We start from the raw sequence: 27740 nt of genomic DNA, 5'->3' as shown, positions 1-27740 counted from the left end.
TCCATGTCTGTTTTAGAACAACATTGTAGGGTAAGTGACAGAGGCAATATATTTTGGCCGGATTTAGCCAGTTTAAATGCTAAAGATCTAATGTTCACTTTTCCATGCTTGCATGGGTCAGACAGAATTTGCTGAGGCAGGTTTTCTACAAGCAAATACACTTTTTGTTACGAACCCTCTGGGAAGAGGTGGTCTGTATTTATTCTGGCCTCTATCCTTTGATCTGTCCAGCATAGGAGGTCCTACCAGTAGCTGGTGCTCCACTGACATAACCGTCAAGGTCATTGAGGCATTCAAACTACCGCATTGCAACAAGTACTGGCCCATGTGGTGGACATATCTGTAGCAGGAATATTTAGCAACCGAATCCAAATACAAATCAAGAATACGATTGTGATTTGCTAGAATATTACCAACATCTGACTTTACTGACATGGGAGGTGAGAAAGACAGGTCTATAATTTTTAGCATCCACTCTGCTATCTCCCTTATGGATAGGACATTTCATGCCTTCCTGTGAAACCGGGTCTAACAACAATTGGTGTGCTTTTTCTGAGCCAGACCACCACTATACATCCAGCGCATTTTAGCCACCACCAACAGATGAGAGATATCAGACTGAACACAAAAAACAATAGCAGAAGCACCAGCTGGCCAGAGCGCTGTGACAGCACAAAAACAATGGACAGATGGTGACCACAACACACAATGACCAGCTAATACCTTGACAACTACTGCTATCATATTTAGTCCAAGAACAATAAGCTTCAAACTATTTTGGTGTTTGTTGTTCATAGTAATAACAACGTTTTTTTGTTTACAAGAATAAATATTTTTTTAATCAAAAATCTCAAACAGATTTCTGTGCTCTATTATAACATATCCATACTGTTGTAGCTATATCTTCTGAACACATTAGCTGATAAAATTAATATCTATCTCTTCAGTTAGAGTGGTGTCCACCTCTCATGAAAGTAAACCTTACATAGCCAATGGATCATACACAACTCTTTTCCCTCTAGCCTTTGCAGAGCTTTCACATTTGACAGAAAGAGAACATGGAAAAGCCATGGAAAATACGAAAGCAATACTAACTGTTGGGTTGGCTTTTTCTCCATTGATCCAGATTTCAAGAGTGTCCTTTTCTGAAATTATGAAAATAAAAGGAAATCTTGGTATTTTAATCATGTGACGTACAGGTCACGTTGTGGAACCAACAGCACAACAAGAGACAACAAGATTGTAAGAACAAGTATAGATGGGCTGGTCACATCGGTCAACCAAAGGTTAACAGATGGACAATGAGAGTGATGGAATGGACATCAAGACAATGGACATAACCAAGAGACCAACTAAAGATAAGATGGTGACATGATCTCATCATGTAAGCCCCATTACCTGGCCATGACTAACCAGAGATGGACAACAGTGGAAAGAGTGCAAGGAGGGGTTTCTCCTTCAGGAGTGATGAAGCCCTGGATGTGGACATACAGGTCAAGGTATAGATTACATCATTGTTAATACTTGTTGGTGTGTAGCATCAGGAGAAATCCGATCGAGCAGACCAATGGCCTGTCGTGTAGCTGATGGTGGTGGGACAGTCTGTCTTGGGCGATGCTTTTATGAGGGTGGCACTTTTGATTCTGCTGAATAAGCTGTATAGAGGAGGGGGTGGGGGAGAAAAACTCAGGGGTAACTCTGGGTGGCACATACTCTAGCTATGCCCCTAACATTAAAATGCACATAGTTGGCCAAATGTGAAGCTGTGACCACAGGATCATATAGCTAAAAATATACCACACATTTCTATCAACCTGAGTACCATACAGTGTCACTGCTCTTCTCCCCTCTGGCCAAGATATCATTAACTACCCTAAGCCTACCCAAACATGGCATCTTTCTTCTCTCACCTGTATTAACAATATCATTACTATCCTACAGGTAGCATACCTGTAGTTACTCCATCTTGTGCACCCCCTCTCCTCAACCCTTTCCCAATCTTTATTACCGTCCTCTCCCACTTCCCTTATCTCTTCTCCCATGCATTCCAGCAACCTCCCTAACTCACCCCAACTGTTACTGCTTCTGCTACCTGAAGTGCCACCTGGATGCCTCATCACCACTGTCTATTGCCTTGGAGATACCTCTTATCCATTCCTCCTCTCTCTCTCCTGAATGTGAGTAGCCATGCAGCACGTCTATAAGAACTTACTTGACCCCAGTCTCTCCCTTTATACCTTAACCCCCATCGAACATAAGGATGCAATATCTTCCCTCCCTGGGTTTGTAGATTTGTTAGCGACATGGTGACATCAGTAGTGCCAGCGACATGATCCTTGTCTAACTGTCCAACACATACAAACACAGAACGTAGATAACATAGATATTAAATGATGATGACTACAACATGGTACTCTGTTGCTATATATCTATACATCCTAGTGAAGGTCATAGCAGAAATAAGCAAGATGTACTTGATCAAAGCCTAGTAATTACTGTTCCTTAGCATTTATCACTGGGTGAGTGCATTTACACAATGTTGTATGTGTGAGTGATGCTGAGGGGGAAAGGCTCTTGATGCTACTTGGACTGCTAGAAATGGGAAGAAAATCTTCCACAAATCACACTATGCTGCATCAAAATTGAATCAATAACTCTAATTATTTAATTAGATATTTAATACCAATTTGCTCTAAAGCAGCCATATTAAAGTGTTCCTATTTGAATTGAAATTTCATTTAAAATCTCGTTGCTGCGTGAATAGCAACATGAGATTAGATTTTTTCAACATCAACATGAGAGCCCAAGGCAATGAAGGGAACCACTATGTGATCACTTGATCTGCTAGAAAGAACAACCAACTCTTCCTTAGATCTCACTGTATTTCCTTGCATACAGGAAAAAGATGAAAAATAATTTTAAACAAATAGGAACATACATAGCTCCGTGGTAAGAAACTTGTTTTGAAACCACATGGTTTTGGGTTCAATTTCACTCTGGACCTGTGTCTTCTACTATAGGCCTTGGTTGACTAAAACCTTGTGAGTGGATTTGGTAGATGGAAACTGTAAGAAGCCCATCGTGTCTGTTTGTATGTATGTCTTTGTCTTGATGCCTGCCTCTGCCCACTACTTGACAACTGGGTGTTAATTTGTTTATGTTTCCACAACTAAGTGGTTTGTCAAAAAGAGACTGATACCATAAGTACCAGCCTTAAAAAAATAAATACAGGGGTCAATTTGTTTGACTAAACCTTTCAAGGCAGTGCCCCAGCATGGCTGCAGTCCAATGACCAAAACAAGCAACAGACGAAATTACTCACCGAGGGTAATTCTGATAGGGTTTTCAGCAACGTTGACAATCCATGATTTCATGATCTTGCGTTGGTTTTCCATGAAGTTTTCATAGTCTTGTCCATTCACTTGTAAGGTGTATTGGTAAGAAAATCCATTGGATGCATCGATGTTAATAACACATTTGGTCTTACCAATGTTGAATTGGACTCCACCGACCAGCTTAAACAACCAGTCCACACGGTAAATCTCCTGGAGGAGGAAACAAATATAAAAAAAAAGGGATAAAATGACCTATGTGAAGAAAAATATATTCTCATCACTTTTGTTTTAACAACTACCTTTCTAATGTTTGCAGATACATACATACATACATATATATATATATATATCTATATATATATATATATATATATATATATATATATATATATATATATATATATATATATATATATATCTATATATATAAAAATGAGAATGTGTGTCTGTCTGTCTGTCTGTGTGTGCGAATCCCTAAAACTCGAGAACTACGCAACCAATTTCATTCAAATTTTACAGATGCCTTACTTAGGATTCCAGTTGTGTTTTAGTCAAAAAATTTTTTAACTTCTTGCAGAGTTCGAGCCCACGGCAACATAATATCTCCTCCACTATTTAAGTCTTACATGTCAAAAGTGAAACAAAAACACTCATGTCAAATACTTTCACTTTAAAAATGAAACTATTCTACTAACTGAAACAATCACATTTCGATACTGTAATGACAGATACTTTCAGAGAGAGAGAGAAAGAGAGAAAGAGAGATAGAGAGAGAGAGAGAGAGAGAGAGAGAGATGTATATGCATACATATAGATGTATATGTACACATTATTCCACTAACTGAAACAATCACATTTCGATACTGTAATGACAGATACTTTCAGAGAGAGAGAAGGAGAGAAAGAGAGAGAAAGAGATGTATATGTATACATATACATGTATATGTACACGTATATGCATAGATATATATATAGATATAGATCTATATGCATACATGTATATGTATACATATGTGTAGATGTATATATATATATATGTACACATATGTACATATATATACATGCATACAGATATCTATACATATATACACCCATCACACACAAACACATGCACACAAACACACACATTAGTCATTTGTTTTCTTATCCAAAACTACGTCAAAAGTACTGAATGGATCTTTATGAAATTTGGAAATTATATTCTATGCATAACGGCCATAACTCCCATGAAAATTCATATATTTTTGATGTTGATGAAATTTTAACCCGAACATAACAGATGAGCATTATTTGTAATTCAAAGGTACAACAGTGTAAGACTACCCTTTCAGATATACTTACATTGTGATTTTTGCAATGTGGTGCATAAATTGTCAAGTAAATGAGATGCATCTTTGCCTCCACTGATTCACTTGCAAAGTGTTGAGTAAAATTATTTCGTTGCAGACCTCCTTTGGGTCTTTTTATTATTACTGCGACACACATAGTCCCCAGTTGGTAACATTGATTTCAAGGCCCTCCTAGATGAGAGACTGGCATTCCACTTAATGTCTATGTTCCATGCTGGCATGGATTGGAGAGTTATTAATGTAGAAATATGGTACCGTAGCTACTAACAGTTGAGGGTTGCGTAGTCTAGACGGCGTTTTTAGATTTCATTATTCTCTTTAACCCGGGTATTTCTGCTAGTATATATATATATATATATATATATATGTTTATATATAATGATGACCACTAAAGTGCATATTTAATGTGCTAGGAGTAGATCAGATGTTGTGTCTAATAAGACCTAATGGTTCTCAAACCGGTCCGCGAATAATAATGTTTTATTTATGTAATTTTCACTGTCTTACCCGCATACGTTTTGGTATTTCGCTGAATTTCGTTTGAGAACCATTAGGTCTTAGTAGACACATGTGGTCTATTTCTAGCACATTAAATGTCCACTTTAGTGGTCATCGTTATATATAAACATATACCTTAATCCCCTAAGATCTCAGATATTTTTTCTGAATCTCTCTGATTCTTTAAATGTGCTAGCTTCCTGGTAATAAATCGATATTAATTAATATCTGATTTTTTACCTTATGTTTTAATTTTATATATATATATATATATATATATATATATATATATATATAAATAAATATATGTTGTCCGAATTTACAGGAAGGAAAAGACGAAGTCATATGAGGGAACAACATGCAAGTGTATTAGTTTGACACTTGAGAAGAACGGAAAAGTATATATACATATGTAATCATCATTTAACATCTGTTTTCCATGCTGGTATGGGTTGGACAGTTTGACAGAAGCTGGCAAGCCAGAGGACTGCACCAAGCTCTACTGACTGTTTTGGCATGGTTTTTTACAGTTTGATACCCTTCCTAAAGCCAAGTACTTTACAGAGAGGACTTGGTGCTTTTTACATGACACCAGCACTGGCAAAGTTACCATATATCTTGCAAGGCAAGCATCCATATATATATATATATATATATATATATATATATATATATACATATACATACAGTAGGATTGTGGTTTATGAATTGACTTCATTGCTGAAGGCCATTCATCACTGAAAATGTTCATTATCATTGTTTAACGTCCACTTTCCATGCTAGCATGGGTTGGATGATTTGACTGAGGACTGGTGAACTGGATGGCTGCACCAGGCTCCAATCTGATCTGGCAGAGTTTCTACAGCTGGATGCCCTTCCTAACGCCAACCACTCTGAGAGTGTAGTGGGTGCTTTTACGTGCCACCAGCACGAGGGCCAGTCACACGGTACTGGCAACGCCCACACTCAAAATGGTGTTTTTTACGTGCCAACTGCATGGCTGCCAGTCCAGCGGCACTGGCAATGACCTTGCTCGAATGATTTTCTAACATGCCACCAGCACAAGTGCTAGAAGGCGACGCTGGTAATGATTACCCTCATAAATTGAAACTATTTTTCCCACTAGAAATTAAATTGAAAAGAAGCCATAGTGAATTTGAGCAGAGATGTGCATTGAATAAATGCTAAACAGTAACTGAGGCTCTCCTGATACTTCCAGCATCCTGCCAACCATTGTTGCTGGGTTGTGTGTTTGTTACGAGAGACACTGTTTGTCACCTGAAAAATTTTATATTCAAAAAATTATTTGTAAACTGAACTGGTTGTGATGTGAGGCATTTATAAACCAAGGTTCCACTATATATATGTATGTATGTATGTATAGCTATGTAAGTGTATATCTGTCTGTCTGTGTATCTATCTATCTATCTATCTCTCTTTCTCATATATATATATATATATATACATATACACACACGCACAGACATATATACATACATATATTTATATGTGTGTGTGTGTGTGTGTGTGTGTATAAATATATATATATATATATATATATATATATATATATATATATATATATATATATATATATCATCATCATCATCATCATCGTTTAACGTCCACTTTCCATGCTAGCATGGGTTGGACGATTTGACTGAGGACTGGTGAAACCGGATGGCTACACCAGGCTCCAATCTAATTTGGCAGAGTTTCTACAGCTGGATGCCCTTCCTAACGCCAACCACTCAGAGAGTGTAGTGGGTGCTTTTACGTGTCACCCGCACGAAAACGGCCACGCTCGAAATGGTGTCTTTTATGTGCCACCCGCACAAGCCAGTCCAGGGGCACTGGCAACGATCTCGCTCGAAAATCCTACGGGAGCCAGTCAGGCAGTACTGGCAACGGCACGCTCAAAATGGTGCATCTCATGTGCCACCCGCACAAGAGCCAGTCCAGGGGCACTGGCAACGATCTTACTTGGCTTGCCGGGTCTTCTCACGCACAGCACATTTCCAAAGGTCTCGGTCAGTAGTCATCGCCTCGGTGAGGGCCAATGTACGAAGGTCTTGCCTCACCACCTCAGCCCAGGTCTTCCTGGGCCTACCTCTTCCACGGGTTCCCTCAACTGTTAGGGTGTGGCACTTTTTCACGCAGCTATCCTCATCCATTCTCACCACATGTCCATACCAGCGCAATCGTCTCTCTTGCACACTACAACTGATGCTTCTAATGTTCAGCTTTTCTCTCAAGATACTTACACTCTGACGGGTATTCACATTGACATTACACATCCAACGGAGCATACTGGCTTCATTCCTTGCGAGCTTACGTATGTCCTCAGCAGTTACAGCCCATGTTTCACTGCCATGTAGCATGGCTGTTCGTACGCATGCGTCATACAGTCTGCCTTTTACTCTGAGTGAGAGTCCCTTTGTCGCCAGCAGGGGTCAGAGCTCTCTAAACTTTGCCCAGGCTATTCTTATTCTAGCTACACTTTCAGCGCACCTACCCCCACTACTAACTTGGTCGCCCAGATAGCGGAAGCTATCGACTACCTCTAGTTTTTCACCCTGGAATGAGATAGAAGTTGTTTCCTGTTTGTTTACAGTCTTTATTGCACCTGAACATCTGCCACAAACAAAAACTAACTTCCTAGTTAACCTGCCTTTGATGTTGCTGCACCTCTTATGTGTCCATAGCTTGCACCGGGTACATCTTATAGAGTTACTACCTATTCCTTTTATATATATATATATACACACATAATGAATTCAGTGTACAGGTAAGAGTTCATCAAGGTTCAATTCTCAGTCCCCTCTTGTTTATCTTAGTCCTCCAGGAGCTTAACAGAGGAATTCAAGTCTGGCTGTCTCTGTAAGCTCCTCTACGCTGATGACCTTGTTCTTATAGCTGAATTACTACCTGACTTAGAGAAGAATTTTCAGGTGCGAAAGCAAGGCTTGGAATCTAAGGGCCTCAGAGTTAATTTAGCAAAATCCAAAGTCTTAGTAAATAGGAAAACAGACAAATAATAAGAACCTTCAGAGAGATGGCCCTACTTGATATGTAAGTGGGGTGATGGTAGAAACGCCATACGTTGTACCCAGTGCATGCTTTGGACACATAAGAAGTGTAGCAGTATCATAGGAAGGTTAATGGAGAATACAGTCTTTATGTGTGGCAAATGTGCAGGTACAATAAGCACCAAAAATGTGCAGACAACAGACTCACTCAAATGCTTGGAGGATCATTAGAAGTAGTAAATAGCTTCTGTTAACTAGGAGACCAAATTAGCAACAGAGGAGGAAGTTCTGAAAGTGTAGTTGCTAGAATAAGGATGGGCTGGGAAAAGTTTAGAGAGCTTAACCTTTGTTGATGACTAAGGACTTTTCCCTCAGAGCAGAAGGCAGACTATATGATGCCTGTGTACATATGGCTATGTTACATGGCAGTAAGACATAGACTCTGACTACAGAGGACCTGTGAAGGCTTGAAAGAAATGAAGCTAGCATGCTCTGCTGGATGGGTAATGTCAGTGTGTACACACAACAGATTGTAAATGATTTAAGAAGAAAACTAGGTATGGAAGGCATCAGATGTTGTGTGCAAGAGAGAAGACTGTGTTGGTTTTGTCATGTGATGCATATGGATGTATATAGAAGTGTCGAGCTCTAATTGTTGAGGGAACACGTGGAAGGGGTAGAACAGGAAGATGTGGGATGAAGTGGTGAGAAATGATATTCAGATGCTGGGCTTCACTGAGGTAATGACAAAGGACTGGGAGACGGGGTGATTTGCTGTACTTGAAAATATGCATCAAGCTAAGTAAAATTGTCTTCCATACATACAGGCTTGTCCTTTCAGGTGCTGGTGGCATGTAAAAAGCAACCAGCGCACTCTGTTAAGTGGTTGGCACTAGGAAGGGCATCCAGCTAGAGAAACAATGCCAAAACAGACAACTGGAGTCTGGACAGCTCCAACCCATGCCAGCATGGGTTTTGGACGTTAAATGATGCTGATGTATGTATATATATAGAAAAGAAAAGAAATGGAGCAATAATAAACATTGAGAAGTTGATCATTGGTATTAAAAGGTCATAGTTTAATTGTAGTTCAGAACCATTTACAGCTGTTTCTGTTTATCAAATCAAAGTAAATTTGCATTTATCTCTTTCCATTTAACAAACATAGTCAGAATGATTTAGAGGAATATAAATTGGAGAAAAAGGGAAATGAAAGGCTGTGTTGTCCCCATATGAAACTAAGTTACCATCTTAACTTTCCACTGAATCTGTTGTTTCCTTGTGTTGACTGCCATTTTCAGCATTGGAAGTCATCATTAGTTGCTACAGGTATTTGTGTGCCAATATTGCTGGACTGTATTATTGAATAGTTAACAAAAAATTCGTATAGTAATTACACAACACTGTGCAAGCATTTAAATATAATTTATTGCTCTCTGTAAGTAGGGAAAGATGTTCATGCATTAAAATTAAAATATAGAAGCAGCAAGGTGGAAATAGCATAATATGGCATGTAAGGGAATTCTGTTTGAAGTAAATGTACAGATGCTGTGTCATGTCTGCTTCTTTGATATCCTCTATTGAGTATGCAACTGTTAAAACAGCTATAGTGATTGTGCAATTTTATACTTGATCAAAGACACACTGAAATTGGTGAGAATGGGGAATGAAATACCAGCTTGAATGTCTCATCACTCTGCAAAATTGGTGCCTTTATTGACAGTATTTATAGGCTGTGCTCAAGGAAAGTTCCAGACATGCTAAAGAACTAGCATATGAACAACAGTTGTTGATTGGACAAGATCTTGGTTGGGCACATGATCAAATGGTGGTTGAATTATGATTTGAAATATGTAGGTGGCAAAATGGAATTTCTAATCCACGCTACATTTATTTTTTAAGATAGCAGAGCATAATTAGAAGTAGACCAAGTTGATATTTCTAGCAGGATGGATCATATATAGAGGTTCCCTCCATTGGCTCTCAGTAGCTCTGCCAGGCCAAACTTTTCTGGAAGTTATTCATAAAACTTGACCTGAAAGTTTCCTGGAAGAGCTTGCACAATGTATCACTGTTGACATATGCATGTATGTGTGTGTATGTGTATGTATGTGTATGTGTGTGTATATGTGTGTGGTGTGTGTGTGTGAATGGTGAAGAGCAATGAAAGTAATGTTCTCTTACCTTCCCGTCAACGCGAACAACTCTTTTGCCAGAAGTCGTTCCATGTTCAAATTCTAAGTCATGTACACCATCAGCTAAAGACACTCTCCATTTACCAACCAGGTCTGAGGGCATTATTGTGTGAAAAATTAGCCTCTAACTGAAACAGATCAAAGTTCTTCATAAATGTCTTAAGTCATCACCATCATCCTCATACCCATCACTGCCTCTGCAGTGTATCAAATAATGGTATTAAACAATATTATAGATCCATCTCCTCAACTTCTCCTAAACAAACCACAATAAACTACAAATAACACAAAACTACACACTACGCAACATAACAAAGTTGTACACATGACATCCACAGGTCACCTACGCAATGAAATAAAAACACTAAGAATGAAAGACCATCTAGAGCTGCCAGGAGCACAGGTTACTACTGCAGTTTACTCCAGCCCTCCAGTAGTTTTTTCAAATATGAAAAATCTATATCCAAGCACACAGACAACAATATAGAACACCAGAATACCCCCTAAAACTGTTTTCCACTCAGTTGGGACAAGCATAACGGGTGCATACATACAAAAATAATTACATGAATAGCCTCACTGCTCTCAAACACTGTGATGGGATGCACACCACCAAGAATAAATGCAAAGGAAATACAACTGTCGCTCTCTGCCCGAGACCACCCTACCTGCTGCCGCCTTAATCTACGGACGTACAGAAATAAACTGGACAATGGAGAGGATATAAAATGTAGACTGTGACAATGCACCACATACGATTCATCATTGTATATGTGTAGAATGGGATGTGCAGAATGATCATCAATTAGGCAGACACATGTCATAATTGAGAAAACATGTCTGGATCACGAATTGTCGTTTGACCGATTATCACCGTGCTCGATCATTGCTGACCTGGGAACACTTAACTGCATCAATAGCACGGTACGATTGTCGTACTGATGATGACTGTAGTGATCTGCATGATGATGATGTTGTTGTTGTTGTTGATGATGATGATGATGGTGATGACGATGACGATGGGAATAGGAATAGCGAATCAAGAAGAAAACTAACTTGAAAACGTATATCACCTGCTTAATTCTTTCTTCAATAACAATTGTGTTGTTGTCGATGATAATGATAATGATTAATGACAATGACGATGGGAATGACAACAAGTGTTGCCAAGCAACGAGTACGCCTTTTATTAGTTCTTTTAATGTAATTTACGTGGTATCAATTATGAAGTTACTTTATTGTTTCCCCGCTTGCCATTAAAAAAAGACAAAAACGAAAAATCCTTAGTTGTCAGATGCTGCTATAGACATGCGACTACTTACATGAAAAGTAGAATAAAACTATCAAATAAAGCTTATTGACACGCGACCTTTGACAGGAAGTGTCAGCAGTAATTGGTTAGGAAGCGATTAAGAAAGACGAGGCATTTTATTCGATAATATGATACATAGAAAGAAAGAAAAATGTTGTAATACAGACATTTCTTCATAACTAAACAACTCTAAAATTTAAAAAAATAATATTTAGATGCCATTTCAAACCAAAAACTTCATTTATGGTTGAGAATTAAACTTCATTTTTACCGAAAGTAAACAGTTTCCTTAACGACTGTTGTTGAGTTTTGCGGAGGACAAAACTCCGTGAGATTTTATTTGGTTATAAAACTTTTAAATGATAAACGAATTTCAAAATTTCAATTCCGTATTGACGTATTTCAATCGGTACGGGTGCTACTGCTTAAAATTCAAACTTGCTGTTGATTCATTGACTCAGACCGAGCTAGTATTTTGGGTCAGGTTAAAATGCAATAGTAACACAAATGTGACAGCAGAGAGATTTCCATGAGTTGTAATCTAGATGCAGCCCCCTTAGCGCGTAAAGAGACAAGGACCGAAACAATTGCATATGGTTGGGATGCTTCTTCTCTGAAGATCTTTCGCTGTTCTGCTCTACCGGCGTTTCTAACAACCTACTTACCTGCACGCACACGTGTGTGTATGATGGGATATTTTTTTATAACTCTTTTACTCTTTTACTTGTTTCAGTCATTTGACTGCGACCATGCTGGAGCACCGCCTTTAGTCGAACAAATCGACCCTAGGACTTATTCTTTGTAAGCTTAGTACTTATTCTGTCGGTTCCTTTTTACCAAGCCGCTATGTTTTCGGGGACGTAAACACAGCAGCATCGGTTGTCAAACGATGGTGGGGACAAACAAAAGTGCAGACACACACACATATATGTACGACTGGCTTCTTTCAGTTTCCGTCTACCATATCCACTCACAAGACTTTGGTCGGTCCAAGGCTACAGTAGAAGACACTTGCCCAAGGTGCCATGCAGTGGGACTGAACCCGGAACTATGAGGTTGGGAAGCAAGTTTCTTACCACACAACCACTTCTGCGCCTACAAAATAAAACTTGACATTTTGAAAAAATTATGTGCGCGCGCCCAATAATTACTTTCTTTTTTTTTTACGTTAAGTTCCGATATAATCGCAATCAACACCATCTGAAAGGTATTTGCAAAAGCATTCATAAAAAGAATAGTATATCCATTTTTCTGAAAGTTATAAGGAAACAAAGTTGGTGGGTGGGGCACGTTTGTGTACGTATGCTTATTTCAGTTGCCTTAGAAACCAACTGGGAAAATCCAAAGTTCCACAGTAAGAGACGGTGACAATAATTAGGCTTGTATTACTACCACTGCTTATTAAATTAAGATTTTCTCTTAAACATGTCAGCCAATATTTTTTCTAATTATTTATTTAATCCTTTCTGAGTCACTAACGAATTCCGCTAGAATTTTGCTTTCTTCCATAGCTACAAAGAATATATCAGCCTATAGACATTAGCTTATCTGAGTTATTTCCCTTAGATTATTTGATTCTCCCCCTCCTCCCACTTTCTCTCACTTGCTTCATTAGTAACTGTTGCTTCGCACCGTGAGCCGAAGCCATACCAACAGCAGAAATTAAATTCTCGTCATTTGATTCGCTAATAAACGTCAACATGTGAAGGCAAATTACAAAAAAGTTTAAATGTTTTCTATTTTTATAACGAATAAACATTTTTAAGATGCAAGGAAAATGGATATGAAAAATATGGAAAGTAAACTGTATGATGTATATAAGTTATTATATGATATTAATAAAAATGAAATTCCAATACAAATTTAAGCCCGGAACACGTTTTGTCATGTTTACGAAAGCGGAATATGTTTTTATTCTCAGAGACAAAAAAATGAATACTAACAACAACTACGACAATAACAATATTTTATAAACTTTAGATATTGATTTAATTTTAAAAGAAGTAAAAAAAAAATTTTTAAAAACCAAACCCATCCATTCAAATATGGTAATTATAAAGTCTTTTTCTTAATTTGTTTGACTGAAAATAAGGGAAATTGCTTTAAATTTCAGAATATGTTCGATATCAGTTCGAAAGTTCTTTAACAAACTATCATTGAGAAATGCATTAATGTCTCAATACTTCATACTTCGTTGCTTATAAATCTGAAGTTAACACTTGTTGATTTCTGCATTTTCAATTTGTAAATAACAACCAACCGAAGTAAGTTCCCCCTGTTTGCTCTCAGAAGTAGACTCTAAATTTCAGAGATTTAGTTGCGATTTCTAATGAATCAAGCTTTATTGGTAAATTTTCAGAGTAACACCCGCACGGGGATTTGCAGCATATTAGGAAGTCAGGGTACTTGATTTCACGCAAAAAAATCCGAGTTTTTTTTTTTTTTTCTCTTAGTGAAAATCGTGCGGGTGTTACTCTGAAAATTTACCCTTTCCAGAACCTGAGGAAAGTGTTAGAGATTCTGTGAGAAATAGGGAGAAACAAAGATAATTATATGTACATGAACTTTTGAGTCATTTTTGTGTTTTATTCTATATGGGTAATTTTTTTTGCCAGTGCTGGTGCCATGTAGAAAGCTCCCAGTTCACTCTGTAAAGTGGTTGGCATTAGGAAGGGCATCCAGCTGTATAAACTATGCCAAAGCAGACAGTATGGCTTGGTGCAGTCCTCTGGCTTGCCAGCTCCTGTCATACCGTCCAACCCATGCCAGCATGGAAAATGGATGTTAAATGATGATAGTGATAATGCACATAAAATATTCCCTAAGACATTTATTCACAGTAAGTAAACCCTACAAGGAAAAATGATCTCTCAATAGAGATTTGTTGAGGAATTTGGTCTAAACAGTGTATTGGTCAGGACAAAATTACCTGGTGACAATGTCAATTAGCCCTGGGTCACCTCTGTTTGAGTAGACCTATGAACAAACATATCCAAGTCATTGCTCTCTATTATTCTGACATAAAAGATCTAAGATTACGTTATCCAATGTGTCTTTTTTTAAGACACTTGAGTGTTATTTGAGGAAGATTTGGCTGCTGTTTGGAGATTGAGCAACCATTGACCCTTTAGCATTTAAACTGACCACATCAGACCCAAATATTCTTGCTGTTTTATGTTCAAACCAACCAGATCCAGCCTCTCACATCTATCCTACAATATCTTTCTAAAAACATACAATCACATCATTGAGATCTCAAAACTACAAGATAATGCATGATTAATTCAGAACAATGTGGATGAAGAGCATTACTGTTGACAGAATAATTTGAATGCTAAAGATAGTTAAGAGTCTCCCATTTTCGGTTTCAATGCTCTCTTTGGTTTTTTTTTCAACAGCACTCAACACCTACTTACCCCATTGTTATTATCTGTCTTTTCCTCTCTTCGACCACACTCTGCTCCTCTAGCTAGGTTGATTGTGTATCACGTCTACATGACCTGTTTATTGCAAACTATATATTTTCCTCTACCAATCAGGAGTGGCTGTGTGGTAAGTAGCTTGCTTACCAACCACATGGTTCTGGGTTCATTCCCACTGCGTGGCACTTTGGGCAAGTGTCTTCTACTATAGCCTTGGGCCGACCAATGCCTTGTGAGTGGATTTGGTAGACGGAAACTGAAAGAAGCCTATCGTATATATGTATGTGTGTGTCTGTGTTTGTCCCCTGAACATCGCTTGACAACCGATGGTGGTGTGTTTACGTCCCCATAAGTTAGCAGTTCAGCAAAAGAGACCGATAGAATAAGTACTGGGCTAACAAAGAATAAGTCCTGGGGTCGATTTACTCGACTAAAGGCGGTGCTCCAGCATGGCCGCAGTCAAATGACTGAAACAAGTAAAAGAGTAAGAGTAAAGAGTAACCCAACCATATCATCTAGCATTCATCAAGCACTTGATTAAATATTTTACCCATAATTATTTTACCTCAGCTAGATTCTAGCCTTGTGGAATTCCTTCTCATCCCATGTTTTTCTCCCTCAGTTACTAATCTGATGAATTTCAAACTCGGCATTAATCACACTAACTCCCTTCCTGTGCAATTCTTCCTTGTCTTTAATTAATTTAAAAAAAAATTTCTCTATCAGATCATTTACTTGATTTCCATGTCTCCTGACTAAGGATAACTTCTTCCTTCTGCCACACCTGTCTCACAGGGGCCTTGAAGGGGTCATGAGCCCTGCCTTTCCTTCTCTGACCCAGAAAACATAAAGTAAAAACAAAAAACAACTTTTGTATAAGAAATGACTATAATTAACACAATGATTTTAATTTATAAATTTTTTTGATTTTTAAAACAAGGAACCAAATGGTGACTGTTCAGGTCACAATCGAAGACATCCAGATGCCAGCGGTGATGGGATTGGCATTGGAATTAGTCCCAGACATTACCAAATACCAAAAGAGGGCGATTTTATGAACATGAAATTGAAAGACTGTATGTGGAAGGTATGTGTTTTTATCATATTTCTCTTTACTTAGAGACACTTCACATTTCTATTTAAGCTAGCAGCTTAGTCCATATATTGTTAAATTGTTTAATGTTCACTGTTTATTGGGGTGGGGGCAAGAAATACCTAATTAAAAATACATATGACACGTTAGGCTAAGTAAAATCATGACGATCCATGCAAACAGGCATGTCCTCTACATCAGGGGTTTTCAAACTTTTTGACGTGCGGACCCCTTTATATTTCAGGCTTTACCTTAGGGACCCCCTTATAAACGCTTATGAAATTTATACATAAATATTTGCTTAAAATAACATATATTTTTACATTTATTTATTTAACAATATTTAACAAATAGGTTTATTGTCAATTAAAAGATTTCGATTAAAAAACATATATAAAATCAAATTGCCCATAAAATGTATTTGCTGTCCACGGACACCCTATGGTCCGCGGACCACAGTTTGAAAACCCCTGCTCTACATCTTTCTTTCTCTCTCTCTCTCTCTCTCTCAGCCAGGTCCTAGTCTTGCAGGATCAGGGGTGCTGGTGTCATGTAAAAGTGCCCATGCTGGTGTCACATAAAAGCGTCCGTGCCAGTACCATGTAAAAACTCCTGTGTTGGCGCCAGGTGCTTGAGTTGACACCACCTAAAGGTGCCTGGGTCGATGTCATGTTAAAAGCACCCTGTACACTGTAAAGTGGTTGGTGTTAGGAAGAGTATCCAGCTGTAGAAACCATGCCAAAACTAACAAATGGAGCTTGGGCGGCTCTCCAGGTGGCCAGCTCCTGTCAGACTGTCCAACCCATGTGACAATGGAGAACGGACGTTAAACGATGTGTTGAGGAAATGACAACACCGTTTTTAATTTTTAAGAAGTAAGGGTGACAACTAATATTTCACGCTGAATTATGCTGTTGGACATCTACTTAATGATTTTGTAATCAGTAATTGGCAAGTATGGTCAAGTTTCTTCCTTACAGAGGATGTTTAATAATCTATAACATGTTCAGAGCTGTTTCTTGCGTTTGTCAAAATAATTAAACTAATTGCCATCACCTGAATGCAGTGAAAGTGCGAATGCTGGAGATAAATGAAGCAAGCATGCTTTCGTAGATGTAATATTGCTGTGAATCAGCAACATGGTATAGATTAGTTGAGGAAAAAGCTGGATAGAAAAGGAATGAGATGTAGTGTGTTAGAGAGACAATTGCATTGATACAAACATGTTGTTGTTGGCACTCCATCGCTTTCAATGTCGAGGGTTCCAGTTGATCCGATCAACGGAACAGCCTGCTCGGGAAATTAACGTGCAAGTGGCTGAGCACTCCACAGACACGTGTACCCCTAACGTAGTTCTCAGGGATATTCAGCGTGACACAGTGTGACAAGGCTGACCCTTTGAATTACAGGCACAACAGAAACAGAAAGTAAGAGTGAGAGAAAGTTGTGGTGGAAGAGTACAGCAGGGTTCGCCACCATCCCCTGCCCAGAGCCTCATGGAGCTTTAGGTGTTTTCGCTCAATAAACACTCACAATGCCCGGTCTGGGAATCGAAACCGCGATCCTATGACCGCGAATCTGCTGCCCTAACCACTGGGCCATTGCGCCTCCACGATACAAACATGTAATGCATAAGGATTATACAGACGGTTAAATAAGTGTTAGGAGATTCAATTTGTAAAAAATTGAGTAAGTGGAAAAACAAAGAAGACAGGGACAGAAGTGGTGACATCTGATCTCAGGTTGTTGAACTGCAAGGAAAAGATGATGATAAAGGAACACAGCAAATGGCAAGATGCTGTTTGGAAGAATCTGTCTAGTCCATGCAAGCAGCATAGGAAAGCCTATTTAAAGATTATGAAGGTGGTGGTGGTGGTGGTGGTGGTAATGATGATGATAATGATGACGATGAGCTTGAATGTTGATCATACAGGGAAGTTAATGCAAGCACTGGCAACTGATATCTATATATATCATATTTGTTTGTGACATGTGTAGTTGGAAATATGGTTGAATTTTTTTTAAGTACTCACTTGACTGCCTCCATATTATGTGACTATTTAGTGAACCCAGATTAGGGTTATACAACAACTACTGGTATTGAGTTCGATAGGTGTGAAGGCATGGCTTGTATAAAAAAATTCAAATTTGGGTCCAGGCTCTGCATTGAAATAAACCAGGTATTTAACATTTTAGCATTCAAATTATTCTGTCAAATGTAATACTTAACTATACATGTTGCTTGGAATTAATCATGTAGCTCTCAGCTTTTGATGATGTGATTGTTTATTTTTAGAATGACATTGTAAAGTAGGTATGAGAGGCAGGATCTGGCCAGTTTGAACCCAAAACAGGTAGAATAAATTGGTCAGATATGGCTGGTTTAAATACTAAAGGGTTAATGAGTAGGTGGGTGTTTAATAATTCTCTAACTTCAAAATCCATATTTTTTTTTATCTATCATCTTTCCATTCAACTGCAGGATCAGAAATTCCACCCACAAAGGTCTGATATTCTTTCTGAGTTCCAGCGCCACACAACCAATATCCAATCTCTTATGAATGAAAAGTAAGTCAGTCTTATTAGATTTTTTTTGTTTATATGAAATATCCCATTAGTGACCAGTGAAGGCATGAATGCTTCAGCTTCTGTTTTGTCTGTGTAAGTAAAGTTACGACTGTCTAGTGCTGGTGTACAATATTCTACAGACACGTGTTGTATATACTACTAATTTTATTATTGTTTAGATTTTTTTTTTATATATGCTGGGTCTAGAGGAAAGGGCAGTACCCTTAGTTTTTGCAAGACCTCCTTGACCAGTGTAATTGATATCATTAATCCTCTTCGTCATCGTTGTCATCATAGTTGTTGTTGTCATCATTGTCGTTGTCGTCATCATCATCATTTTAACATCCACTTTCCTATACTTGCATGGGCTGAATGAATTACACTGAAGCCCATCTATGGCTGGACGCCTTTCTTGTCACCAACCCTCGCCTGTTTCCTAGAAAGGTGATATTCCCCATGGCCAGACAATGGCCAGACATATTTTTGTTGCAGAAAATTGGAAATGAATGACACCCCTTGTATGACATTGACACTTACTTATGACTACCACTCCATGTGAAGACAAAGCGAAACACACACTCACATGCACACACACACACACACACACACACACACACATGCACATGCGTGCATGCACACACACACATACATGCATGCACATGCACACATTTGTAAGTTAATACATGCAGGAAAGATCTGGGCAATGAATTCCAGAGGGCCAATTTCCTTAGGGTAGGGTGATTACTTGGTTTTTATGGCTGGATGCCCTTCCTAATGCTGGCCACCTTGCAGAGTGGATTGGGTGCTTTTTACATGGCACCAAACAAAGACACATGCACATCATCATCATCATCATCATCAGTAACAGTAACATCACTACAAGTTTTTATGTTTGTACTTCTACATTGATACAGGCTGGGCTATTCTGCAGTCTGCCATCTTTAGAATGACATCTTCAGATGGTTTCCATGATTTGCCCCACCTGTGGCTATTTTCCTCTGATAACTTACATCAGACATTTTTATCAAACACTCCAAACCAACAGCACCCCCCCCCCCCACTACTGACATCATCATTATAAACCTAAGCTTCATCACAGTCCTCACCATCATCAGTGTCCTTGTAATCCTCCTCTTCCTCCTCCTCATCACCACCACCATCACCATCCGTTTTTATTATCACCCTCTTCCATCTTCTCTCCTCCATACCATTGTCATCGATTCAGCACTTTATCATTATGTTCCAAACCAGCATTATCACTTTTTGTCATTTTGCCAAATACCTAAATCTAACCTTGCCATCTCCTGCCTGTTTTCTTTGGTTCCTTTCTTTCAAAGTAACTCCCAGCGGTCAGTACGTATTTTTCTCAGCCAGCACTCATAGTCCGTTTGCTCTGCACCACATGTCTCACACCCACGCAGTCATCTTTCCTGAATGTATCAGCTGTTGTTGTTAACTCTTAGCTACTCTCACTCTCTTCCCATTAACACTGCTTAATATCACAATCATGATCTTTTTTATCATGCAGGATATTTGACATTGTGGAAGCCTATGAGAGACGGATAAAGTTGTTGGAGAAGGATCTAGAATACTATCAGTAAGTTTTATTATTTGCATTTGTTTATTTGAAAACATGGCATGTTTCTTCGGGTTATGAATACATTAATTTCAAGCAATATTAGAAACTTCAAGAGAACATGAAATAATTCATTTTAAACTGTAGAACTCTAAGTAGATAAAGCTATAGCATATATATATATATATATATATATATATATATATATATATATATATATATATTGCTGTCATGGCTGATGCTGGTGTTTTGTAACTGGCACCCGTGCCAGTGGCATGTAAAAAGCACCCACTACACTCTTGGAGTGGTTAGCATTAGGAAAGATATCCAGCTGTAGAAACCAAGATAGAAAAATAAAAATATATATATAAAAAAATATTTAAAAAAATATAAATAAAAATAAAAAAGAAATAAGTGGAAACTTTACCGGTGAGTGTGTTGAATTATAAGGCACCAAAAGAGAATGACTCTCCCTAGACACAACAGAATATGCTTCAACACACGAACTCACATAAAGAATCTTGCAAACCAAATCCAAAAGCGAAATAGATTATTTCATTGTTGTTATCTTTACAGGAAGAAGCACCAAAGTATTGAAGAAGAGGAAGGATTTCTGAGCCATAAGTCTGTTCTGCACAGGGTAAGTATTCTGTATTGTTTGTGTTCATTGATAACTGTCTTGTGAGCCTGACATATATATATATATATATATATATATATATACCACCACTACCACCATTATTTAATGCCTGTTTTCCATGTTGGCATGGGTTGGACCAGGGACCTCACCAGGCTCCAGTCTGATGTGTCTTGGTTTTTATGGCTGGATGCCTTTCTTAATCCTTTAGACACCAACCCACCTGAAACTGCCCTTGGTCCTATGATACAAATTTCCTATTTTAAAGTAACCTAGTTTAAAATTTCCATGAAAACTTCATGTTAATTTATGTTCCAAATCCCAGCTGAATAATGTCAGAGATATTTTAAAATATTTTTTATTATTTTCAAAATAAATTGAAAAAAAAAGGCTGTGTATTTCATCAGAAATATGGTAATGGAAGGGTTAATGCCAGCCACTGTACAGTGTGTGTTGGGTGCTTTTAACATGGCACCAGCATGAGTGCTTTTATGTGGCACAACTTTCACATGGCACCAGCATGAGTGCTTTTATGTGGCACAACTTTCACATGGCACCTGCCCAGGACTCTTGCAGGCCAATCCTCTTCACCAGGAGATGTGGCCCTAACACTTCTTCTGTCAAGAGCAGGTCTTCTTGAGTACAACAAAGCACCAAATATCTTATTCCTTTGTCATCTTGTTTGAAAGGTTTAGTGTCCTGAGATCATCCTTCAGTATTTTTCCCCATGTCTTCCTGGGTTTCCCTCTTCCATGAGTTCCATTCACTTTGAGAGATTGACATTTCTTTATAGAATTGTTGGCATCCATCTGCATCACATGACCAGACTAGTGCATTCTTCTCTCTTGCACACTGCATCTAATTCCTCTTATGCCCAACTTCTCTCTCAATACACTAGCACTCTGTCACACAAGCACACTTACTTTACACATCCAGTGGAGCATACTAACTTCATTCCTCTCTAGCCTTCACATGTCCTCTTGCATTCAGGGCCCATGTTTCACCACCATGTAGAATTGCTGTTCATATACATGCATCATACTACCTTCCTTTCACTTGGAGAGAGAAACCTTTCATAGCCTACAAAAGTAAAACCTCTCTGAATTTTCTTCATCTTATTCTTATTCTAGCCATCACCCTCTCCATATGTCCTTCCCCACTACTAATTTGGTCTCCTAGGTAACAGCTAAAGAAGTACTAAGCCCATAAGAGTGGAAGGAACTTGCAGTTTTCTGAAAAAAAAAAATGGACACACTGGAAAATGTCTAAGTTTTGCTCAATCACAGCTGTGCAGAGACTAAACAACTAATCTGACATGAAGTTCCTAATGCGTTTGTATGGAAAACAGATGTTAAACGATGATGATGATGATATGTCTATGTACATATTCAGTATTCAACTCAGGAAGACCCAGTGATATTTGGGCAGAAGTGGTGAAAGCTTTACCCAGGGTGCAGAATCTCAGGAAGATAATGAATGACCTTAACTAGTTGCCATATGCAAATATGGAAAAAAATAGACATAAAAATAGCAATGGTGGAGTTGCCTTATTTATAAGATATTTTAATGCTTCCTCTTTTGATAAATAGATACTTTTAGCATAACCTTTAGATGTTTCTTTTTTCTTCTACCAACCTTACTGGAATTTATTTACTTTCAGAATCAGGAGAAGACCCTGAAAGACTATGTCAAGAAAGTCAACCTGCTGGAAGCAAAACTGAAAATGTTAGAGTTGGAAAAACAGTCAAGGTAGCCATCATAACATTCATTAATTTCACAACTCTTGTAGCTTCTGATCTGTATTTTGGTGTCCCTACCAGCAATTAATATATACCCGTCAGAGTGTAAGTATCTTGAGAGAAAAGCTGAACATAAGAAGCATCAGTAGTGGTGTGCAAGAGAGACGATTGCGCTGGTTTGGACATGTGGTGAGAATGAATGAGGATAGCTGCGTGAAAAAGTGCCACTCCCTAACAGTTGAGGGAACCCGTGGAAGAGGTAGGCCCAGGAAGACCTGGGCTGAGGTGATGAGGCAAGACCTTCAAACATTGGGCCTCACCGAGGTGATGACTACTGACCGAGACCTTTGGAAATGTGCTGTGCGTGAGAAGACCCGGCAAGCCAAGTGAGATAGTTGCCAGGGCCCCTGGACTGGCTCTTGTGCGGGTGGCACATAAGATGTACCATCCTGAGCGTGACCGTTGCCAGTACCACCTGACTGGCCTTGTTGGGTTTTCGAGCGAGATCGTTGCCAGTGCCCCTGGACTGGCTCTTGTGCGGGTGGCACATAAAAGTCACCATTTCGAGCGTGGCCGTTTTCGTGCGGGTGACACGTAAAAGCACCCACTACACTCTCTGAGTGGTTGGCGTTAGGAAGGGCATCCAGCTATAGACACTCTGCCAAATTAGATTGGAGCCTGGTGTAGCCATCCGGTTGCACCAGTCCTCAGTCAAATCGTCCAACCCATGCTAGCATGGAAAGCGGACGTTAACGATGATGATGATGATGATGATGATGATGATGATGATACCAGTTGCCAGGTATGTGTTTATTACGTGAAATTGATATATCCAATTGGGTTACACTTATTTAAGTTACAGCTATTCAAGCAATGTGTTCTTCGATTTTGTGATGAAGAAGGAGTAAGAAGCCCTGAAATTATGCAAATACACCCATTACTTATTTTCCCATCTTTGATCATATTGTTTACGTAGACGTATTTGTACATGACATGTAACGTTCAGTGCTGGCTCTGGTTTTTATAGAAAAAGTTTTATTTATTTATTCTATTTCATTTTTTTAATTCCCTCTTAAATTCTCGGCTTCATGTATATCTGTGTCTATACTTTCAGAGTGAGTACCAAGGACTCGAGGACGTCACCTAATGCATCTTGTCATAAATTTGTTGATAATGAGAGTTGTAAGGAGACACAACAATCACACAATGACAGGTTAAATTTACAGGTAAGTTAATTAGAAATCTCTCAGTGTGGCTGTGTGGTAAGAAATTTACCTCCCAACCACATGTTTCTAGGTTCGGTCCCATTGCATGGCCCCTTGGGCAAGTCTATTCTACTATAGCCCTGGGCTGACAAAAGCCTTGTGAGTGGATTTGGTAGACGGAAATTGAAAGAAGTCCATCGTGTGTGTGCTTGTGTCCATATATGTGTGTGTGTCATTGTGTTTGTCCCCCCTCCCATCACTGTTTGACAACCAGTGTTGGTTTGTTTACATCCTTGTCACTTAGTAGTGTGGCGAAAAGAGACCAATAAAATAAATACCAGGCTTAGAGAAAAAATAAGTGCTGTTGATTTGTTTGACTAAACTCTTCAATGCAGTGCCCCAGCATGGTCGCAGCACAGTAACTGAAACAAATAAAAGATAAACAATATATTTTGTTTGTTTTCATCTTTTTTCTTTACTTTGAATTTGTAGAGAGTTTATTTATTTGAACTTTAGAAGCTGGCACAAAATGTATATTGGTGTCGATGGTGGTATGAAGGTAGCTTTGAAGGTGTTGGTGGTTGTGATAGGAAGTGTTGATGGTAATAAGTGGTAGTGTTGGTGATAGTAATAGTGGTGACAATAATAATAGTGACGGTGTTGATGGTGGAGTTGTTGGTTGTGGTGTCGATAATAGTATGATGCTGATCACGTCATTGTTGGCGGCGGGGATGGTGGTGTAAGATGAAGGGGATGTGATTGTCTTAGGAAGATGACGATGACGATGGTGATGGTAATGATGATTGATGCTGCTGGTGGCAGTGGTGGTGGTGGTGGTGGTGGTTGTTTGATGATCTGAATACTGTGACCGACCTCATGAAGTTGGACTAGATCAACCCTGATCTATCTGACATGAAATGACTTTCATTTCATTCTTATAACTATCATCTGCAAATAGTTGAGTGCCCTGTAACTAGAAAAGCCAAACAACAAAAGGCATAGATGTTAAAAGGAACTCTTTTACTTGTTTCAGTCATTTGACTGCGGCCATGCTGGAGCACCACCTTTAGTCGAACAGATCGACCCCAGGACTTATTCTTTGGAAGCCTAGTACTTATTCTATCGGTCTCTTTTGCCGAACCGCTAAGTTACGGGGACATAAATACACCACCATTGGTTGTCAAGTGACGTTGGGGGGACAAACACAAACACACAAACACACACACACATACATACATACATACATATATTATATACAACGGGCTTCTTTTAATTTCCGTCTACCAAATCCACTCACAAGGCTTTTGTCGGCCCAAGGCTATAGTAGGAGACACCTGCCCAAAGTGCCACAAAGTGGGAACGAACCCGGAACCATGTGGTTGGTAAGCAAGCTACTTACCACACAGCCATGTGTTTCATTCTTTAAAGGTCAATAAAAATAGGTACTGGTTTTACCCTTTAGCATTTAATCTGGCCCAAATATTCTGCCTCTATTATCTTCAAATTGGTCAGATCTGGCCTCTCACTCCTAATCTACAATATTAATCTAGAAATAAACAATCACAGCATTGAAATCTTGTAGCTATGAGGTAATAAATGATTAATTCAAAACAATGTGAATAAATAATAATTACATTTGACAGAGTGATCTGAATGATAACCAACTGACTGGGACTCAGTCGGTTATGACTACGAGGGTTTCCAGTTGATTCCAATTGACGGAACAACCTGCTCATGAAATTACCATGCAAGTGGTTGAGCACTGGACAGACATGCGTATCTGTAGCATAGCTCTCGGGGAGATTCGGAGTGAGATGAATGTGATAACGCTGGCCCTTTGAAATACAAATACTGCTCATTTTTGCTAGCTGTGCAGACTGGAGCAATGAGAAGTAAAATGTGTTGTTCAAGAACACAACAATATACGTAGTGGTTAAGAGCGCAGGCTACTAACCCCAAGATTCCAAGTTCGATTCCAAGCAGTTACCTGAAAAATAATAATAATAATAATGATAATAACATCGAAAAATACCTTAGGAATGAGAACCCAGGTTCAAAATTTCCCCAAGATACCTGAAGAAGGCTGGAGGGTATATCAGCCGAAACATTGTGTTAACAACAAACAAGATGAGGACAAATATCCGTTGAATGTAAATAATGTAAACAACAATATACTGCTAGGAATCGAACCCATGACCTTTCCATCATGAGCTGCATGCCTTCACTTATCTGAATGATAAAGGGTTAATTTACAATACCCCACTTCCATCTTCCTTATATTTCTTTTGGCTTTCTGCCTTTGCCAGAAACCACTGCCTTTATTTCCATCCCGGGGGTGGGTGGGGTGCAATACAAACAATGTTTAAACCGGTTTCTTTTATAAACAGGAACTTTACCAAGCGTTAGATGTGGAGGACTCCAACCAGCTTCTCCCAGCTATTCAAAAGATGAAACACAACTTGAAGAGTATGGCCAAATATAAACAGGTAAGCATTGTTCCCTCAAAACATCTCATCAAATAAATTTCTTTTCTTGTTACAAAGGCTTGTATATTCTGTTTTTTTTTTTTTCATTTCAGCCTTTTGTGCATTTTTTAAAAAGTAAGTGAGTGTACAAAAGATTATTTGCTCCAGCACGTGCGTCTATGCACACAAAGTTGCATGAGTCAAGTACATCAACATCAAAATCAAAATCAAATGGAAATTGTAGTTGTGATACCCATGCCGGTGGCACATAAAAAGCACCATCTGAACGTGGCCGATGCCAGCGCTGCCTCGACTGGCTTCCGTGCCAGTGGCACGTAAAAAAGCACCAACCGATCGTGGCCGTTGCCAGCTTCCTCTGGCCCCTGTGCTGGTAGCACATAAAAGTGCCCACTACACTCATGGAATGCTTGGCATTAGGAAGGGCATCCAGCTGCCAGATCAGACTGGAGCCCGGTGCAGCCGCCTGGCTTCCCAGACCCCGGTCGAACTGTCCAACCCATGCTAGCATGGAAAAACGGACGTTAAACGATGATGATGCTTGCATATGCATGCATGAATACACATGCTTGCCTACAGTTTGGAGGCAAACTGCAAGGAAGGTGTTTTTCAACATTGCTATATTATTTTTCACTCGTTAGATTAGGTTGGATGGATTTACAAATCCTTAATTATATCTTCATGTAAAATGTTATTTAAAATATATATATATATATATTTACTTTAGATTGTGAATTGTTAGTATTCTAGTTTTTTTGTTTTTACATAACCTAAGTGGCCTCATATAAAAGATTATTGTTATTGTTGGGTAAAACACTTCTGGTAAATTGAATCTACAATATGATTTCAAACACCAATTGTAGCTATTTCTCCTTCACATAGGGCCTTAACACATAAAGCACGACGGGCCACAATTGTGGCTGTCAGGCACAGGTCGACAGGCTACAATCGTGGCCCAGATAGATGCATTTAATTTATGGGCGTTTGTTGGGGTCTAACCTTGCTCAAACGCTCCAATACCCACCAGAATGCAAGAGGACTAATAGTTCAACTAATGATTTTTCAGTTGGAAGCTTTGATAAAGCAAGTATGAGTCCTGGCATCTTATAACAGAAACAGCTGTAAGCTAATGAAGTTCATAAGATAATCCTTTATTCTTTTGTCATCTCATTTTCTCGTGTGTGTGTGTGTGTGTACCTTTGACTTGATATCGTGTGATGGTTGTAAATGAGCATCAGTGTCGTACAAGTGTTGCTGTTCATTTCCAGTCTTTAATGAAAAACATGCCTGGCCATGTGG

At 38.8% G+C, this 27740-nt stretch overlaps 2 protein-coding genes across 5 annotated transcripts in view; one reads left to right on the top strand and one right to left on the bottom strand.

The window, feature by feature from the left end:
- LOC106878341 (fas apoptotic inhibitory molecule 1) overlaps positions 1–13250 on the bottom strand; it is a 14736-nt gene extending 1486 nt beyond the window's left edge. Inside the window, exons 1-4 of one of the 4 annotated variants that reach the window (XM_014927544.3) lie at positions 11463–13250; positions 10396–10534; positions 3323–3545; positions 1096–1145 (exon numbers count right to left, since the gene is read on the bottom strand). In XM_014927544.3, the coding sequence (XP_014783030.1) occupies positions 1096–1145; positions 3323–3545; positions 10396–10509 (387 nt within the window). In that variant the 5' untranslated portion in view covers positions 10510–10534; positions 11463–13250. The other 3 variants (XM_014927536.3, XM_089364163.1, XM_089364162.1) reach the window with 3 other exon arrangements.
- A 114-nt stretch (positions 13251–13364) lies between these two features.
- The window catches only part of LOC106878313 (centrosomal protein of 70 kDa), a 32510-nt gene continuing 18134 nt past the window's right edge, over positions 13365–27740 (top strand). The window contains exons 1-8 of the mRNA XM_089364161.1: positions 13365–13766; positions 16081–16227; positions 18716–18801; positions 20330–20398; positions 20954–21017; positions 22675–22763; positions 23868–23979; positions 26346–26444. Of these exons, the coding sequence (XP_089220287.1) occupies positions 13764–13766; positions 16081–16227; positions 18716–18801; positions 20330–20398; positions 20954–21017; positions 22675–22763; positions 23868–23979; positions 26346–26444 (669 nt within the window). The 5' untranslated portion in view covers positions 13365–13763. The remainder of the gene's footprint in view (positions 13767–16080; positions 16228–18715; positions 18802–20329; positions 20399–20953; positions 21018–22674; positions 22764–23867; positions 23980–26345; positions 26445–27740) is intronic.

This window comes from Octopus bimaculoides, chromosome 16 (genome assembly GCF_046866305.1).
Source record: "Octopus bimaculoides isolate indiv1 chromosome 16, ASM4686630v1, whole genome shotgun sequence".
Lineage (NCBI taxonomy): Eukaryota > Metazoa > Mollusca > Cephalopoda > Octopoda > Octopodidae > Octopus > Octopus bimaculoides.
The sequence above is the reverse complement of the archived record's forward strand: the minus strand, read 5'-3'. Positions and strand labels throughout refer to the sequence as shown.